This window comes from Podarcis cretensis (genome assembly GCF_951804945.1).
Source record: "Podarcis cretensis genome assembly, chromosome: 12".
Lineage (NCBI taxonomy): Eukaryota > Metazoa > Chordata > Lepidosauria > Squamata > Lacertidae > Podarcis > Podarcis cretensis.
In genome coordinates, this window is record NC_137181.1 from 62,273,385 (window position 1) to 62,292,488 (window position 19,104).

The 19,104-nt window shown below is 45.5% G+C and overlaps 1 protein-coding gene across 2 annotated transcripts; it reads right to left on the reverse strand.

Annotated features, from left to right (window-relative positions):
• Positions 1 to 595: 595 nt before the first annotated feature.
• Positions 596 to 18,820, reverse strand: LOC307199653 (endosome-associated-trafficking regulator 1-like). 2 transcript variants are annotated; one of them, XM_079947629.1, is made up of 8 exons: positions 18,718 to 18,820; positions 17,674 to 17,837; positions 16,711 to 17,082; positions 15,065 to 15,138; positions 14,180 to 14,291; positions 13,395 to 13,457; positions 4,381 to 4,520; positions 596 to 1,828 (listed from the first exon to the last, which is right to left on the reverse strand). In XM_079947629.1, the coding sequence occupies exons 1-8, from the start codon at positions 18,794 to 18,796 to the stop codon at positions 1,735 to 1,737; spliced, it is 1,098 nt and encodes a 365-aa protein (XP_079803755.1). In that variant the 5' UTR covers positions 18,797 to 18,820; the 3' UTR covers positions 596 to 1,734. The 2 variants fall into 2 exon arrangements, with proteins under 2 accessions (XP_079803755.1, XP_079803756.1); XM_079947630.1 differs by lacking the exon at positions 4,381 to 4,520.
• Between the last annotated feature and the right edge of the window lie 284 nt (positions 18,821 to 19,104).

Below are 19,104 nucleotides of genomic sequence, written 5' to 3' on the forward strand. Positions count from 1 at the left end.
AACCTTTCTCCCTCCTCTATGTGACATTCTTTTATATAAACATAAACATAAGCACATGACTAGAGCACAAGAGCACCATTTCAAATGGCTAGTATGCCTTTATTCTGGTCATTTTTTATTTTTTACTGTTAATGATCCGTTACAGCCTCATAACAGGAACCTCTTTCGGCTGAAGAGCAAGGTTTTTTTTAAATTCCCTAAATCTAGACCTTTAAGGACTTGCAGACCCAATTCAATAGGCAGCTTCCATTTTAAAATTTCAGTCTGCTAAAAGCTTCCCTATTTGACAAAACTCATGCAGGCAATTGAGATATTTTAAGACCTCATCTCTGATTTTAATTTTTTTCTTTTTACATGGCTTTTGTGTCACTGGTTTCAGCAGCTATTAATGAGGATATAACCAAAAGGCAAAGAGAAACATTTGCAGCCTGCTCCTGGATCTCTGCTCCTGGGTGGGGAGATATTCCGGGAAGGGCTAGAATCTGCACTCATAATTTATTCACTTATGAGTATATATACCCTGCCTACTAACTGAAAGATGTGAAAGGGTGTGTGTGATTATAGCAAAACCAAACAGGAAAAGAAAAGAGTGCTCTGCAGTTATAAATTGATTTTATTTTGAAAATAATGCTATTATTAATCCTAGAAGGATAGGAGGAAAGCTTCAGAATTAGGCATTCAAGAAGCGTTTGTTAAATCCAAAACTTTTGCTATATAAAATGTGATAATGGAACTCCCTTGCATTGCTCCTTTAAAGCAAAAGGTTACCAACCTCTCTTCAAAGCCTGACACCTTCCCTGCATCTTCCATATAAATATATCTTTTAAAATTCTTCCAGGCCTTTTAAACCCCTGCAATTTTAACAGATTATGTGATTGTCATGTTTTGAGCTATTGCTTACAAGCTGTGTAACTTTATCTTTGCTTCTCTTTCTGCCAGGAAGGATTTTCTTTAAATGCTGCAAGCTGTAATTTTTATAATAGAGGAACACCCCCCCCCATTTAAGTGTGTTCAATTCATGCACAACTGTGCATATGCGTAGCACCAAAAACCCAATGGGGGAGAGACTCTACAAAATGGGGGAGAGACTCCTGAAGAGCCTCTACAAAACTCCAATGCACCTCCAGCCGACAAAGACTCCCTGGAGCCCAGAGGGCGTCCTCTTTAGGGTCTGGGAAAGAGCTCCTTGCAAGCTGAAGTCACAGCAGAGTGCCCCCCATTTTTGCACATTCCACTTATGCACGCAGGGAACCAGAACATTACCCCCATGTAAACGGGGAGTCGCCTGTACAGAATTTCTAAAAGGTTTTAGCGTTTTCATGCTGGGTCTTTACCGAGCAGTCATCTCTAACTAGAAGCCAGAAACACATAAGGGTGCATTCAGTGACAAAGGCAAGCAGACTGCAGTCACAAGAGAAGCCCATGGGGGGGGGCAGGGGGGGAGGCAAGAGCTGAAAAAGCAGATGCAAAGGTATGCGAGAGGAGCCAGGAGGTGCACCCAGTGAGGAACTGGAGAGTGATGGCAGAGACCAGTGAGGAAGAAGATGTGTCTCAGCATCAAAAGCATCTGGAGGTGTTGGGCACAGGTGTGTAGACACACAGGTGGCTTTGCCCCCACCGATGATGATCCTTCACAAGGTCCTGTAGCCCCTGGGCAGGAAAAGGGCTTCCTCCACCCCCCTTTCAAACCCCAATTCCCAATTAAGCCTTTGCTTGAGTCCTGTGCCACAATGTTTAGGAAGACCCTTGTGGTATCTCGGAGATTTTGTCCAGTGACTTCAGCAGTTCAGCCACCAGCTGCAGCTCTTTCGCGCCAGAGAGCAGCTGCCTGGAATGAAAGCAGGAGGTTGTTAGAAAGAAGGGGGGGGGGGATGAATGTGAGAGTGACTGCTTAGGCCAGGAATTACTTATTTATAAAAATATTTGTATGACCACTGTATCATAAAGATATATATCAAAGCAGTTTACAGCAATAAAAACATAAAACCATACAATAAAAACCACAAAAAAGTTAAAAACAGACATCCATTAACCATTGTAGACGGATGCATTCTAAATTGTCCATGGAGGCCTAGCAGAACAAAAATGTTTTCAGCAGGCATTTAAAAGTTGGCATCGAAAAAGTTGGCTTGCTGAATCTCCAGTGGCAGAGAGTACCACAGGACTGGACCAAAGACAGTAAAGGCTCAGTTTCTTGTTGCTGTCAAATGAACCTCACCAACTAAGGAACGCCCAACAGCCCTCCTGCAGATGATCTTGGTAATCAAGCTGTGGTGGGATAGAAGAGTTCAGGGGCTCCCTGAGGCACCCTGGGCCTATTGAACCTGGCACAGCAATAAGTGGCAATTCCCTTATCCCCAACTGCACCCTTGGCAGGTTTTCAAGGAGGCCATGAAAGCATTTGGCTCAGAATAGAAGCCAGCCTACGCAGACATGGACATCTGAGTGAACTTTGGGGAACCTGGATAAAGTGGAGCAGAGACTGAGCTGCATTCCTAGCACACAATTCAAGAGAAGCCCAAGCTATTACTTCCATCTCTTTCGGTTACAGATACAGGTAACTTCCATCCTGAATGGTAAGGGAAGTACAGGGCTTGGGGGGGGGGCTCTGCCAGGGTCCCAGCCCCCCCCCCGCCTCCTCCTCAAAGCTGGGCAAGTACTTACAAGGCTTTGGCATGTCAAACCGGTTGCAGACAGATCATTAAAAAAACACAATACTCCCCTAGTGACACAAACGCGACTTAAAATGCTGGGCTCCCTCTGTTTCCACCCAACTCAGACTTGTCCACACTGAACATGCGTGGCTCTGCGGGATTTCACACAGGAGGCCGGAAAATGCCAGAGGCAGAACTTGGGAGAGTCTGCCTGCAAAACTAGCCCTCTGCCCAATGAGCTACAGCCCTTCCCAAGTTTGTCTTGATGGCAAGGGCTGAGGACTGAAACCATGCTTCGTTTTCAGGGGAAGGGTTGTAGCTCCACACGCAGAAGGTCCTGGGTTCCATTTCCAATGGAATCTGCGGGAGACCCCCTGCCTAAAACCTGGAGAGCTGCTGCCAGTCAGTGTAGACAATACTAAGTTACATGGACCAATGGTTCTGACTCTGTAGAAGGCAGCTTCCTACGTTTCTACCCTGTTCCCCTTTTTAACACATGGCTGCTGCTTTGAAGTTTCAGGGTCTTCAAGGAAGCGGCTTGTTGGGGGCTTTGGAAGTCGGCTGGAGTTCATCACATCTCTCGCTGTGTGCTGGAGGCCCAGCAGAGTCTTCAGAGATGCCTCGGCTATGGGGAAAACTCCTCTCCCACACAGTTCAGAGGAACCAAGTGTTTCTTGTCTCCACACGCAAGACGAATCTAAACACTACTGACTACTGTATTGGCCCGAATATAAGCCACACTTTTTTTTTTCAAATTCCGACTGTGAAAAGTTAAAGTGTGGCTTAAATTCGTTACCTTACAAAAACTGGCTTTTACAATATCACTGCTGAAACAGACATATGGTAAAGTGGAACACTTTTTTTTTTATTGCCGATTTGCAAGCTTGAGACTGTTGTGCAATTAACCCACAGGATTTTATTCTACATTTGCCATTTACAGGTGTGAGTGCCTGCAGAATTGTAGCAACTGAATAGCAATTTCAGTGATTGTTTGGTAACTTTTGCTGGCTTGCAAGATCGAAGGCTTAAATTGGCTCAGAGTTACAATTCTACCAACCACAGCAATTTTCAGCCTGTAACCCAATTTTAAGGGAGCAGCTTATATTCGGGTATTGTCTTTCCCCCCCCCCCCAAATTTTAAAGGTGCAGCTTATTTATGGGTATGGCTTATATTTGGGCCAGTATGGTACTATATAGTTCTTTAGGTCTCTGAATTAAAGATACATGTGGACAGAGAGATCTGCTAACACATGGTGCTGATAATGCCAAAGTTGCAGGTTCCCTCCCTGCATGGGACAGCTGCATACTCCTGCATTGCAGAGGGTTGGACTAGATGATCCTCAGGGTCCCTTCCAATTCTATGATTCTATGCTAGCTAATGCTACTGAGTAAAACCCATTCCCACAGACTCAGTCAAACAGGACCGGACAAGGAGAAGACAGAAGCAATGCCCTAGAGACTGTTATCCTTGTCTTCTCATTCCTGAAACAATGAGGGTGAATGTCTCTGTAAGTCATAGCACTGACCGCCTGGCACCTTATCTCAGAGCATGTGTGTGTGTGTGTGTGTGTGTGTGTGTGTGATGTGCTAACTCAAGGCCTGGACTGCGTCATTTAACTCATTTGTTTACATCACACAAGATGGCTCATCCATCTCTCTTTTGAGTTGCAAGTTGACTGGGGTTCGTGTAGATTTTAATCTACAGATGCCGGATGTTGAAATGTACCTGATGGATGGTTGGGACTTTGTGATGACGGCAAGGAGATTCTGCAGGGCAGCACTGGCATTTTGCTGCACGATGGCCAGGTCAGCCGAGTGGCTAGATTTCAAGGCTTCATTTTCTAACCTGTAGTTCTCCACCTGAACCTTTAAGGTAAAAAACAGGAGGGGGGGGAATACATCAGTGGCTCACCACCCCCAGTTACAGAGACATGTAGATAAAAAGCACAGAGGAGCTAGCTCAAAGAATCCTGGAGATGCCAGCAAGCAAGATTAGTTGAGAACGTTATTGCAAACAATGCAAGTCCGCTAAGCAGGTTTATTATTTTTTTTAAAAAAAAGCATTTTTCACCCTGCTTTTTCTGCCAAAACGTGTATTTAAAGCCCTTGGCTTCCCTCAAAGCATCCTGGGAACTGTAGTTAACCCCAAAGAACTATAACCCCCAGCACCCTTAAACTACGTTTCCCAGGATTCTTTGGGAGAAGCCAGGTGCTTTGAATTTATGGCGTGTAGCTAGCCACACACACAACACGTGGTCTGGGCAAGTTTCCTGGCAAAGGAGTTCAGCCATGTCTCGCCTTCAACCTGCAATGTCTCCTCAGCCTCATAAACAGAACAGGAGAAGCGCCTGGGGGCTGGGTCAGGCCAGGGGCCCGTCTGGTTCCTCATCCTGTTCTCACAGGGGCCAACCAAATGCTCATGATGGGAAACCCGCAAGCAAGAGCCAACTTTCGAACTTCCGGGTTAGCGCCATCGGCAATGGCGGAATTCCTCTGACTCAGAGGAACCCGCTCCGCAAAAATCGGGTCGCGCCGCGGCGGCGAAGGCGGAGACCCTCTAAAAATCCCAGGCGGAGGAAGCCTGGGAACGTGGGATTCGGCGGACACCAGGAGCGCCCCCCCTACTCACAGGGAAACCCCTTTTCGGGGGTTCCGAAGTGACGCGGGGTGAGTGGCGCGGTGTTTCGAATCGACTGCTATTTTCGCGGAGTGAAGCCGCATAGCCGTTGCCGGAGAGCGCTGACTTTTTCCTGTGGACATTTGGATTTCAAACAACAACCCGTGAGTAGTACGGAAATTGGACTCTTAAAATATTTTTAAATTTGGCGCCGATCGGGGAAGGTCCAAACAGGAAGTCCGCCTCCCCTTTCTGTAAATAAACTAAAGCAAAGAACCTGTCAACTAAGGTCGTAGAGAGTTTTTTTCTGTAAAGGACTTTAATTCTACTGATTGAGACTATCAGGAATTTTTCTTGGAAGCAGGGGAGCCTGCAGGAGAAGAACAAGATTTGGGATTTGATGTGCCACCCCCCTGGACCCGGGAGTGGTCCGTGAGAGCCCGTTGATGAGGAATAGAACAATTTGACAGCTGTCAAGCTAACTGTCAAGATACAAAAAGAGGACTTTAGGCTTCCGGTCGGCGCCAGCGTTTAATGGCGGTCCTAGCCTCGAGCTCCGAGGCAGGACTGCTTCGCTAGTTCAGGTCCGACCCGCTACGGCGAGCGGGGGACCCCTAAAATCACAGGCGCGGAGCCTGTGAACAAAGGAGATTCGGTGGGCACCTTTTGCGCCCCCCGGTACTGTGAAGGAGCCTTTTTAAAGGCTTCGGAGCGGCATCGGGGTAAGCGCGGTGCTGAGAGTCGTCACCCAGCCAGCAGAGTGAAGCCGCGTCGCCATGAACGGAGAGCGCCGATTTCTTCCTGAAACTGAGAATTGACTACAATACCCGTGAGTAAGATCGAGAGATTGACGGGACATTAAAATTGGAAATTTGGCTGAAAACGGGAAAGGCATAAACTAAGGAAGTCTGCCTCCCCGGAGCTGCATGATAAACAAAGCAACGAAAAAGCAAGCTGCATTTGAGGGGAAATTTTTTTTTAAGCTGTCAAACCTGACATCGGACTTAAACTTCCCCCCCGACAGGCAGGAGAAGGGGGGAAGGGATTTGGACATTGATAATCTGCTGGAAAATTAATGGAAAAATAAGACCTTTCACTGCCAAATCCCCCAGGTCGGGCTGCCCAAACAAGGTACCGGGAAGTGAACTGTCATATTAAACTGTGCAAAGTGGGGATTTGTCTGAAACAAAGTTACTGGACTTTAATTCAGCCTGCTGCATTTTTGGTTATATTGAAAGACTAAGAATTTATAGTGTGGACTTTGGAAATTGTTGGCTACTGTTATGCTTCCTTGCTCTTTTGTTTCTCCTTGCCATTTGGATACAATTGAATGCTCCCTCTAGAGGGTTTCAAGTGAAACTGTTGCACTGAAAAAGAAACAGTGGGATTTTCCACTTGGAAACTATTTCTGTGAGAACGACCTTGAGGATATGAGTGGCCCAACAGAAGAGATAGTAACAAGGCTCAAAGCAAAGCAATCTCAGAAGAAAAGGGGCTCAATATCAGGCACAACACCAGCTGCACAGGAAAAAGCAGCGACAGCTTCTATGGATCCTATGACACAGGCACTCCTCAAAATAAACCAATCCTTGGAAGCATTGACAAAGCTGTCGACAGAAAATTCCAAAAAATTGACAGAGCTGACAGCAAGATTAGATGTAAATACAGCCAGCGTAACGTCTAACACAGATTCTATAAATAGATTAATTCAAGAGAGCTCTGAAACACGAAAGATTGCGGAAAGTGCAAAAAACACTGCAGAGGAGACAAGGGAAAAGTTTGGGCCCATCATTAAAAAAGTGAATGAGCATGATGCAACCCTCTCTTTACTGGAACTTCAGAGGAAAGAGAAAAATTTAAAATTAAGACTGGTTCCTGAAAGGGAAGGGGACAGCTTTGTGGAATTCCTTACAGAGAACTTTATAGCTTTTTGGCAAGAGGAATGGGCCGAAGAAGATGAATTTGAGATAACAACAGCCTTTCGACTGGGCAGGAGGCAGGACAAGAAACCAAGGGATTGTCTTATTACACTGAGATCAAAGGAAGAAAGAGATAAAATATTGAACCTACACTACCAAAAGGCACTGGTGATCCAAAATTGTCAAATACAGATCTTTAAAGACATCCCCAAATATATATTGGAGGTGAGAACCCTCTACAAAAATTTGGCTGACCTGCTGAAGAAAAATACCATACCTTTTAGATGGGAGTTTCCACAAGGACTGTCCTTTAACTTTAAAGGAAGGAAGATTAAAATAAGAACAATTCAGGATAAAGAACAGTTTCTGGAGAGATATGCGGAGGACCTGCAGAAAGGAATTGTAGAGGAGAAAGAACCACCTGACATAGCAAATTTATCATTTGGACTTTTACCACCACCATCGGAGGAAGAACAGAAGCTTGGAGCAGTCGGAGGAACAGGCACCTAAATACAAAATGTCTCTGCAACTTCTTAGCTGGAATTGTAACGGTTTGAACCTTCCCCGGAAAAGACGTCAAGTTTTTCACATTTTGAAAAGAGAACAATTAGATTTAATATGTTTGCAAGAAACCCATATTGCCAGGATACACAGGAAATTATTGATAAACAAGAGGCTTGGACAGGAATTTATCTCATCAGATAAAGTGAAGAAAAGAGGTGTGGTGATTTATGCAAAGGAAAAATTGGCTCCAAAATTGATATTCAAAGATGAACAAGGAAGGTACCTGGCAATTGAAATACAAATTCAAGGAGAAAAGATTTTGATAGTTGGAGTATATGCCCCAAATGAAGGGAAGGCCGAATTCTTTAAGAAGCTGCATGAGACACTAATCGACTTTATAGACTATAAAATCGTAATGATGGGAGATATGAACGGAGTTGTCTCAACAAACATGGATAAAGCACAGAGACAAGTGATTTCAAAAGAAGGGAGACTACCAAAGACTTTTTTTGAAATGACCGAAACTATGGACTTGAGTGATATATGGAGAACAAGGAACCCTCTTGAGAGAGAGGGAACCTTCTTCTCTGAGCCAAAAATGACATGGACAAGAATCGACCAAATTTGGATTTCTAGCAGCCTGGCGTCAAGAACAAAAAAAGCAGAAATCTGCCCAAAAACCTGCTCCGACCATAACGCTGTGAAGATGGAGATGAAACTAACAACAACTGGATCCTTTAGATGGAGAATGAATGACACCCTACTCAGAGATGAAGAGATCTATAAGAAGGCCCTTAAAACATTAAAAGATTACTTTGAGATAAATTTGAGAACAGAAGTGGAGAAAAGAATAATTTGGGACGCAAGTAAAGCCGTGATGCGAGGTTTCCTAATTCAACAGAACTCTATAAAGAGGAAAAAACAAAATGAGAGGAAAGAAAAAATCTTAGAAAAAATAAAAGAAGGAGAAAAGAAATTGAGGTCCAAACCAAAGTCCCATGAGATCCTGAGAGAAATAAAGTTTTATCAGATGCAATACATGGAGCACATGAATCAACAGATAGAATGGAAGATAAAGCAAATGAGACAAAAGACTTTTGAATCAGCGGATAAATGCGGGAAACTTCTGTCATGGCAATTGAAAAAAAGACAGAAATTGAATACTGTGACAAGTCTAGAAATGGATGGAAAAATTATCCACAAACCTAATGAGATAAGTAATTGCTTTCAAAGTTTTTTTAAGAAACTGTATGCACAAGGGCCAGTTAACGAACAAGAAATAGAAGAATTTATCAGAAAATACGGTCTACCAAAAATTTCAGAACAAAGTAAAGGGATTTTAAATGAGAAAATAACAGAACAAGAAATAGAGGGTGCCATTCAAAATATGAAATTGGGAAAATCACCAGGACCAGATGGCCTGACGGCTAAATACTACAAAGCGCTGAAAGAATGGCTGATACAACCATTGAAGGAAGTTTGCAATGAAATTCTGGAGGGGAAAAAGGCACCTGAATCGTGGAAAGAGGCTTTCATCTCACTTATACCGAAAACAGAGACTGAGAAGAACCAGGTTAGAAACTACCGCCCTATATCTTTACTCAATGTGGATTACAAAATTTTTGCAGACATTCTGGCAAAAAGACTGAAAAGAGTGTTGATAGGGGAGATTCATAAGGACCAAACGGGCTTTCTCCCAGGGAGACATATGTCAGACAATGTGAGGAACATTATAGACATTTTGGAGTTGTTAGAAGTTGATATTAACAGGAAGGCTGTTCTGATTTTTGTGGACGCGGAGAAAGCCTTTGACAACATTTGTTGGAGTTTTATGAAAAAGAATCTCCAAGGGATGGGGGTAGGCCAAGGTTTTGAAAACGGTATAGGTGCAATATATTCTAAACAAAAAGCTAAGTTAATTGTAAATAATGTGGTAACAGAAGAAATATTCATAGAAAAAGGTACACGGCAGGGATGCCCAATATCCCCTCTGCTTTTTATATCAGTCCTGGAGGTTTTGTTAAATGTGATTAGAAAGGACCAGTCGGTTAAAGGAGTTCAGGTCGGAGTTAAACACTACAAACTAAGAACATTTGCAGATGACCTAGTATTGACCCTGCAACAGCCAGACACTAGCACTAAAAGAGTATTAGAACTAATTGAAATATTTGGTCGAGTAGCAGGTTTTAAATTGAACAAACAAAAAACGAAAGTGTTGGAGAAAAATTTAACAATGGAAGAAAGAGAGAGATTTCAGAGTGAAACAGGCTTGGAAATAACGAAAAAGGTGAAATACCTGGGGATAAACTTAACGTCTAAGAATGTGAACTTATTTAAGGATAATTATGAAAAATGTTGGTTAGAAGTAAAGAAAGATCTGGAAATATGGTCAAGGTTGAAACTTTCCTTGTTAGGCCGAATTGCTACTATTAAGATGAATGTATTGCCTAGAATGCTATTTTTATTTCAGATGCTGCAGATTTTAGACAAGATGGACTGTTTCAAGAAGTGGCAGAAAGACATATCAAAATTTGTCTGGCAGGGCAAAAAGCCCAGAATTAAATTTAAGATTTTAACTGATGCAAAAGATAGAGGGGGGTTTGCCCTGCCGGACTTAAGACTTTATTATGAATCGGCAGCCTTTTGCTGGTTGAAACACTGGCTACTTCTTGAGAACACGGACATTTTGGATCTGGAAGGGTATGACAATAGTTTTGGTTGGCATGCATATTTATGGTACGACAAGGTAAAGGTGTATAAAGGATTTAAAAACCATATTGTAAGGAAAGCATTGTACAATGTTTGGATTCGATATAAAGACCTGTTGGAAAGTAAGACCCCCAGGTGGGTGTCACCAATGGAAGCGAGGGAAGTAAAAAAGCTTAATATGGACTCTAAATGGCCAAAATATTATGAAATTTTAGAATATGATGGTGAAAGGGTTAAACTTCAGAGTTATGAGAAACTAAAGCCCAAGGTTCGAGATTGGTTGCATTACCATCAGATAAATGAGACATTTAAACAGGACAGGAAAATAGGATTCCAGAAAGAGAGGTCAAAACTAGAAACAGAATTGTTAGAACCCAATACTAAGAACTTATCAAAAATGTATAACTTGCTGTTGAGATGGAATACACAGGATGAAACGGTGAAATCAGCTATGATCAAATGGGCACAAGACATCGGCCATGATATTATGTTTGCTGACTGGGAACAGTTATGGACTACCGGTATTAAATTTACTGCATGTAATGCTTTAAAAGAAAACATTATGAAAATGATCTATCGGTGGTACATGACCCCAGTCAAGCTTGCAAAAATTTATCATTTGCCTAACAATAAGTGTTGGAAATGTAATGAGACTGAAGGCACTTTTTACCACCTTTGGTGGACCTGCCCAAAGATTAAAGCTTTCTGGGAAATGATCTATAATGAAATTAAGAAGGTCCTTAGGTGGACTTTTCCTAAGAAACCAGAGGCTTTTCTCTTGGGCATGGTTGGCCAATTGGTGTTAAAGAAGGATAGGATTTTCTTTATGTATGTCACCACAGCAGCAAGAATTCTACTGGCAAAGTATTGGAAGATGCAAGAACTACCTACTCTGGAAGAATGGCAAACAAAGGTGATGGACTTTATGGGACTGGCTGAGATGACGGGCAGAATCCGCGACCAGGGGAAGGAGACAGTGGAAGAGGACTGGAAGAAATTTAAAATATATCTCAAAAACTATTGTAAAATTGAGGAATGTTAAGATGTCAGGGGGTAAGAAGCAGAGAATTGCAGCTGTAACTAAAAAACTAAAGGAAATTTAATGAAAGGGAATTAAGACAATTGACTAAAGGGTTGCTAAAGAATCACTAAACAAGGATGCAGGGATGGGGAGGTATGGGGAAGTCAAAAGAAAGAAGGGCATGAAATTATAATCTTGAAGTTATAGTGGTTTAATTGTTTTGTATGTTTTTGTTTGTGTTTTGATTTTCTTGTTTTTCTTTTGTTTGTTTTGTTCTGTTTTTATTATGTGTTTGAAAAACGAATAAAAATTATTTAAAAAAAAAATACAAAAAGAGGACTTTGTTTCTAGTATCTATATTTGCTACAAGCTTATGTTTAAAACGAAGGAAGGACTGTTACAATTTAACGTATGGGACCTTTGGGTCTGTGCTGAAAGGAGTGAAAAGAAACTTAAATCCCCCTAGAGGGGGCTTTGGGATATTGCATTAAGGACCAGCTGAGAAACTGTTTTTTGACCTTGGACTGTTTAAGAATGGCGGTCGGGAAGGAAATTCAGTTTGAATTGAATAGGACATTCTTTCTCTTGGGAAAGTTGCAAGGTCAGATAAATGTTTTGACTACAAATGTTGCAACTTTGGGCACAAGAGTGAGTACTAGCAAAGAATTTGATAAGAACTCGGCACAGGAACTTGATTCAACTGAACAAACAGGAAAATGTGAGAAGGAGAATTATGTTGTCTCTGAAGCGAAGAAAGGGGGAGCCGTAACCCTACAGATGCAAAAGGCGAGCTACAATTTGAGGCCTGACATGATGGCAACAAGGAGAAATAAATCTTTGAAGATGGAAGCCTGGCCTGAATTGGAAAATGAAAGATGGAGAGATCTCTTTATGTGGAGATCAGATGACCTTTGGATTACAAATCTGATTCAGGTGGAAGTTGGAGCTTTGGGGACCTTTGGATTTGAAAGGAGAGTGAAACAAGATTTGGAAGATCTTATAGGCCCTACTCTCAATTATGGAGGTTTGGCTGAAAGGAATGTGGATGCTGTTGGGTTGGAGCTTCCCCGAGATTTGGCTTTTAATATTAAAGACTATCAAAAAGACTGGCAGAGGGGACATGAAAGAGATTTAAGAGCCTCGGATTTAAGATCTCCGGGTTGATGGCTTTTTGGAGATTGATGGACTTATGCTGGGGACTGAAACCGGGAAGGGGTATGGGTGGAATGGAAATTGGGAACTCAATATGCATATAATATAATTTGTTTTTTTGTTTTTTTTAATGACAGTTGGGAAATTCGTGGAATGGAATCTTTTCCGACCTTAGGGAAACGTATTAAGAATAAGTATAGATATAAAGCCTTGGAGGAGAGTTAAGATTGGATAAAGTAAAAGCAGTTTTTAAAAAATATGGTAAATTTAAGGATTCTGTTAGGAAAGAGAGAATGTGCAAGGATTTGCTGAATTAACAATTTGAATTAGAATACAAAAACGGGAGGTGTGAGGAGGTCAAGGAAATAAGTTAAAGAAAAATATGTAAAGGTTTGATTTGTTTTTTCTTTTATCTTTTTTTAAAAATGATTGTATTTTTTCTCTTGTCTTTTTTATTTTGTTTGTCTTTTTTTTTTACTTTTTTGTAACCTTTAAAATTCTGAATAAGTATTACTTTAAAAAAAAAAAAAGAGCCAACTTTCCCCTCTCGCCCCTTCCAGCAACTGGGATTCAGAAGCTGCCTCTGCCATCCTGGCTAGGAGCCAGCTTAGTCCTCCCCTCCTCCATGAATCAGTCTAATCCTCTTTTGGAGCCCTCCAGGTGGGTGACCCTCATGGCCTCCTGCGGAATAGTCCCCCAGTTTAACTCTCCACCCTCCTCAGCTTTGCCTTAGCAGGTGCTCAGAAACACAAATGTTTGGCTTTTAAAAAGGTCTGAGAAGAAAAGGAGACCCAACGGAGGAGGCCCCCAGGCCGTACCTGGAGGAGGCTGTTGTGCTGCTTCAGCTTCACTGTGCTGGTTTCAGCCTTCATGGCCCGTTTCTGGAATAGAGAAGAGCAGGGCTGGTCACTGGAGCCGGAAGAATAAAAGAGGGGGGCGGGGAGACCCTGAGGTCCCACTATCAGTCAGAGGCAGTAGGCCTCTCACAACCAGCCGCCTGGAGCCACATGCCCTCCTTGTGGGCTTTCCACGGGGGGGAGGGGGGGAGCAGCGTCCCACCAGAGTCTAGGAGCAGAATCCCCCCACCTGCTCGCTGTTATGAGTCAGCTTCCATTACAGATGGATCACATTCCCGTTTCGCACAGCTTTCCAGGGGCCACACGCAGGGCCAGAGGAAAGAGTGCAGAGCAGCTGAGATAAAGTTGACCTTTTGTGCAGTTGGCATCTTTCTCCAGGCCTCAGAAGGCAGTCTTCTCTCAAGGACACCGTCCAGGCTGGCAGAAGCCCTCAAGGGGGCAGGAAGTAAGGCTGATTCGGGGGTGGCCTGTGGAGGGTCTTTGGGGCAGACAGCCTCTCCACGAGCTGCTGGGAGGAGCTGCCCATTGCCCCACCACCACCAAGAGATGGGTCAAGTGAGGGGGGCAGGTAGAGAGATCTGCTTCCATCTGAGATCTCAGAAACAAATTGAGGATAACAGAGACCACTGTCCCCTACAAACCAGGTGTATTATTCAGCAGTTGAGACACAGGGAAGAGTGCCCATTACAGAGCCATCCCAGGGCTGGGAGGGCCACGGTCTTCCTCCCCTGGCGGGCCAGACTCACCGCCATCAGCTCAAGGTTCTCCTCCACCTGCTGCACCATCGCCTCCAAGTCCCGCGTCTCCTTCTCCTCTTTCCGCCGACTCTCCTCCAGGGCCCTTTCCAGCTGCTTGATTCTAGTTTACAAAAGGCAACAGCAGGGAATCAAGCATTGCCTTGGGGGGGGGGGCTCCCTAGCTCAGCAATTCCCAAACTTTTGGGGGCCACCACCTCCTTGCTTCCATATATTCCTCCCCCCTCGGTGCCCCCTACCCTATAAACAGGATCATTCAGAATAGTGGTTTGTACAGCGCACTAAGGTAACAGCACAAAAAAAGTTCAAAACAGTAACAATTTATTGCACCTTCATTCAAAATCAAATTAAAACTATTTAAAACAAATTAACAATTGAAGCTTTCAAACAAAACAGATTTGCTGCCTCCTCCTTGCCTCTTAGCGCCACCCCCCCCCCCATCGCACTGCCTCCCAGTGGGATTGGCCATTTTAGTAATCACCTTAGCTGATAAAGGACCAATTCAATTAGTATAAATTTGCAAGAGCATAGCAATACTTTGCAAGTGTGAAAGCCATCATCTCAGAAGAGATGACTCTCCCCCCGCAGGCCCATTCAAGGCAAGAGAAAATGACTCTTCAAGAGATTAAAAAAAATTGCAGGTGCAAATATTAAGGACTTATATTAAAAATAATACTATATGTGCTGCTCAACTGATTGGGAACACATTTTAAGATGACTTAAAGGCATTCTTAATCAATGAATCCAAGTGACTGATTCACTGTTGAAGTCATAACAAAAATACTTTTCGAGGTGTTTTTTTTGGTTTTTTTTTAAAGGGCTTGTTATTTAGCTATGTTGGAGGAATTTTTTTTGCGAGAAACACAGTATGTGTACCTCTCTGCCTGACACTCAGAAACTGCTTGAAGATGGCTGATCTTACTCCTAAACTTGGAATTTTCTTCTTTTAACTGCAAAAGGAAGAGCAAAAGAAATACCTAATTGAACAAATGTTTGCCTCGTATATCAGTAGCAAAGTTGTTTGGATGAAACTGGATTAAGACAATGTGTATTTTGGGATAAAGAAAAACATGAATATCCAAATGTTTTGTCAAGGACCCAGGTTTGACTCTGTTTGCTCTGTCTGCAAAATTAAAGGGATTTTGAATTATTAGGGGGAAAAAGGAACCAAGGAAGAATCCAGAGTTCATGGAGGGCCAGTATGAAGTCAGGATGTTGAAGGTGCCTTTAGGGTAGCCATATTTCAAACAAACCAAGACATATCAGGAATTTTCCTGATGTATGGCAAGCCTATTTTAAGTTACAGATAGGTAGCCGTGTTGGTCTGCCATAGTCAAAACAAAAAAATTCCTTCCAGTAGCACCTTAAAGACCAACTAAGTCAGTTCTTGATATGAGCTTTCGTGTGCATGCACACTTCTTCAGATACCCAAGATACTTCGTATCTGAAGAAGTGTGCATGCACACGAAAGCTCATACCAAGAACTGACTTAGTTGGTCTTTAAGGTGCTACTGGAAAGCCTATTTTAAGACACCAAAACCCCATCTCTCCACAACCAGGTTCCTGGCTGGGATCCACACCTAGTACAGGGCCTCCAAGTAGCCTTTGAGCAGTCCCTGGGGCGAGTTTCAAAAGTGTGTGTGATTTGGGGGAAGTGGGGAGTGGAACAACTCTCACTGTTAATTATAATAACCTTCTGATGTTTTTAAATACTAGTTTACAACAGTCTTTTTAATAATTTTAATGTTTATTGTAAGCTACTCATAAGATTTGTTACATTCAAGAGGCATATGAATAAAATAAAAAATTAATGGGGGGGGGGGAGATACTGCTCCTCCCGAAAAGCCTGAGGTGAACACAGGCCCCTGGGGGCCCATATGGTCCAGCCTACACAGAGGCCCCAATGGAAAGCCCACAAGTGGGGCCTGAGTGCCACAGCAACTCTTCAGCTGTGCTCCCACCAGCTGGCATTCCGGGGTAGACTGCCCCTGGGCAGGGAGGCTCCTGCTATCCCACTAAACCAGGCATAGGCAAACTTAGCCCTCCAGATGTTTTGAGACTACAAGTCCCATCATCCCTGACCACTGGTCCTGTTAGCTAGGGGTGATGGGAGTTGTAGTCCCAAAACATCTGGAGGGTCGAGTTTGCCTATGCCTGCACTAAATGTTCATATGGAGAGCTAAGCTGGATTGGCCCAAAGGGAGCCCATCTGGTCCCACCTCCTGTCCTCACAGTGGCCAACCAAGATGCCGCAACGAGAAGCCCCAAAACAGGACTGGAGCAAGAGCTCAGAAGCATTACTGCCTCCAACAGGGGCGGAAGCAAAAATAAATTGGGTGGCAGGAATTAAGAAGGGCTACAGAACACTTCCTTCCCTTGCCCAGCCTGGGACTTGAGAACCTCGAAGCAGACCCATTTGCCAGGGAGCAATCCTGGCCTCCCAGCTCATTCAGGAGACGTGGAAGGAGGAGCATTAGGAAGAGACCCAAGCAGCCCACAATTCAGATTCCCATCTTCCTCACTTCTTCGTAAGTCGGCTGGCAAGGAGGCAGATAAAAGCTGTCCCCCCCGGCAGCTCCATCCACAGGCAAGCTCTGGTCCTCCTTGGCCCCCAGCTTCCACAGAGTAAACCTCTGGAGCTCAGACAGGTCAGAGGGATTGCAGCAGAGAGAGTCACGGGTGCTGTCCAAGGAGGTGCTGGGCATCCTGCCCAGGTGGGCCTCTTCAACGGCTGATGGCTGGTAGGTGCTGCTCCATTCGCTGTCCTCGTCTTCATCCTCCAGCGAGGAGTTAGTTGCCATTGGGTTCGGGGGAAACAGCTTGTGGAAGGCCACATCCAAAGACCCAGGGGACAAGGTGCTGTCGTCCAGGAGGAGTGAGAAGCTGGAGGAATCCTAAAATGTCAAAGGGGGGAAATCTGTTCTCAGCCTAAGGAAGAGCCTTGGGATACTTCAAAAACGCAGCCCATCACTTAGGAAAAGAAACCCATGGATACCTGACTGTAGTTGCTTAAGAGCAGCCCAGAGAAGCGGCTCCGCTGCAGCTCCCAAACACCGTGTGTGTGTGTGTGTGTGTGTGTGTGTGTGTGTGTGAGTCACACTCCCCTCTCCCCTGCCTTTGCCTCCTAGAGGGGGCTGTAAGGGCCTGCCTGAGCCTGAGGGGGTGCAGGCAGCACAGGCACAGCTTTCCCACCGCTGGAGGAGGAGGGGGGAAAGGAGGAGCCATGCAGGACAGCAGCGCCCCCCTCTCACCGCGCAGCCCCTTGGCACCTGGGGCAGGTCTCTCCTCCCGCCCCCCCCCTTTCCTCCACCAGTAGCCTTCTCTCTGCAGAGCCACTCCTCTTCCCACCTGTGGTGCAGGAAAGAGGGAGGCCTGTGAGTGCGGGGAGGTGTGGGAGGTTCCTCCGGGGGGGGGGGAACGACTCAGCCACTCGCCCCCTTGATTTCTGGTGCTCCCCATCGCCCGCTTTGCCCCCCAGGCCTTACCTTGGGGCTGCTGGTGCGTGACCCCGAGGAGGCCAGCGCAACGCCGCTCAGCCCCTTTGCTTCCTCCAGGACAGGGGCTGCCAAATACTGGTTCTTGCTCCGCACAAACTCCTTGAAGGAGAAGGGGTTGGCCTCTTCCTCCTCAGGTGCAATGGAAGATCCAACTGGAGGAGGAAGCCAAGGAAGGAAGCCTTACCAACAGGGGAAGGAATAAGAGGGAAGATCTGGGAGGGGGGGGGATGCCCAGCCCCATCCCAGGGATGCTCATTTTGCTTGCAGCTGCAAACACACACCTGCCTTGACTATGATAAGGGGCGACTTTTATGGCTCCCCCTGGAAAAAACAGGAGAGACGCCTAGCAGTTAGAGCAAGGGTCAGCAAACTTTTTGAGCAGGGGCCAGTCCACTGTCCCTCAGACCTTGTGGGGGACCGGACTATTTTTTGGGGGGAGGGGATGAACGAATTCCTATGCCCCACAAATAACCCAGAGATGCATTTTAAATAAAAGCACACATTCTACTCTTGTAAAAACACACTTATTCCCGGACTGTCTGCGGGCCAGACTGAGAAGGCAATTGGGCCGGATCTGGCCCCTGGGCCTTAGGTTGCCTACCCATGAGTCAGAGCTTCAGGCTCGGGCCTGGAGAGAGATTCTGGTGGAGTCCCCAAGGGGCATGGCCTGGGGAGCCTCACCTACCTCATAGGGCTGCTGTTGTGGGGATTCAGTGGGGAGAACCGGTGCTGTACTAATTTAATTAGTTAATAATGAAAATAATGCCCCTTTTAACTCCCTGGGAATACAAAAGCAGTCGAAAGCAAAGGCCTAGTCCCAGAGGGGACTTCCTCCTCCTCCTCCTCTCTCTCACAGGAGCCTCGGCTGCCACTGTCCTTTCAAGCGCTTTTTACAACCAAGACCCTCCTTGTTCTTGCCGAGGCAGCGCTCCAGGCAGCTACTGCTGAGCCGCTTCCAAGGGAGGCGCTCTGCACGCGCCCCGGAGCACCGCCCTCCGAGCTCTTCTCTCCCCGCGTCGCTCAGAGTCCTACCAGCGGGGCCCGCCCGGGCTGGCTGCTGGCGCCCGAAGGAGGCTTCGCCCGCGGCGGGAGGGCGGCCGGGCCCCGCCATGGAGCCGCGCCGAGGGAGGGAGGGAGGGAGGGAGCCCCGCCTCGCCTCGCCCGCCCCCTTCCCGGGCTCTAGCCGAGGAGGCGCTTCCGGGAGGGAGGCAGAGCCAAGAAAGGGCAGAGTCGCACGCGCGGGCCACCACTTCCGGCACTACTTCGGCACTTTCTCTCGAGGGCGCGCGTCAAGCACGACCCGCCCCCGCTCCTGGGAACTGTAGTTTGTTCCGTGTCGCAGGAAGGAGTGCGGAAGCAAGGGGCTTGCAAGCCCGTCGCGGCCCCGCCCGGCAAGCGAGGGGGAGAAGGTGCTCCATC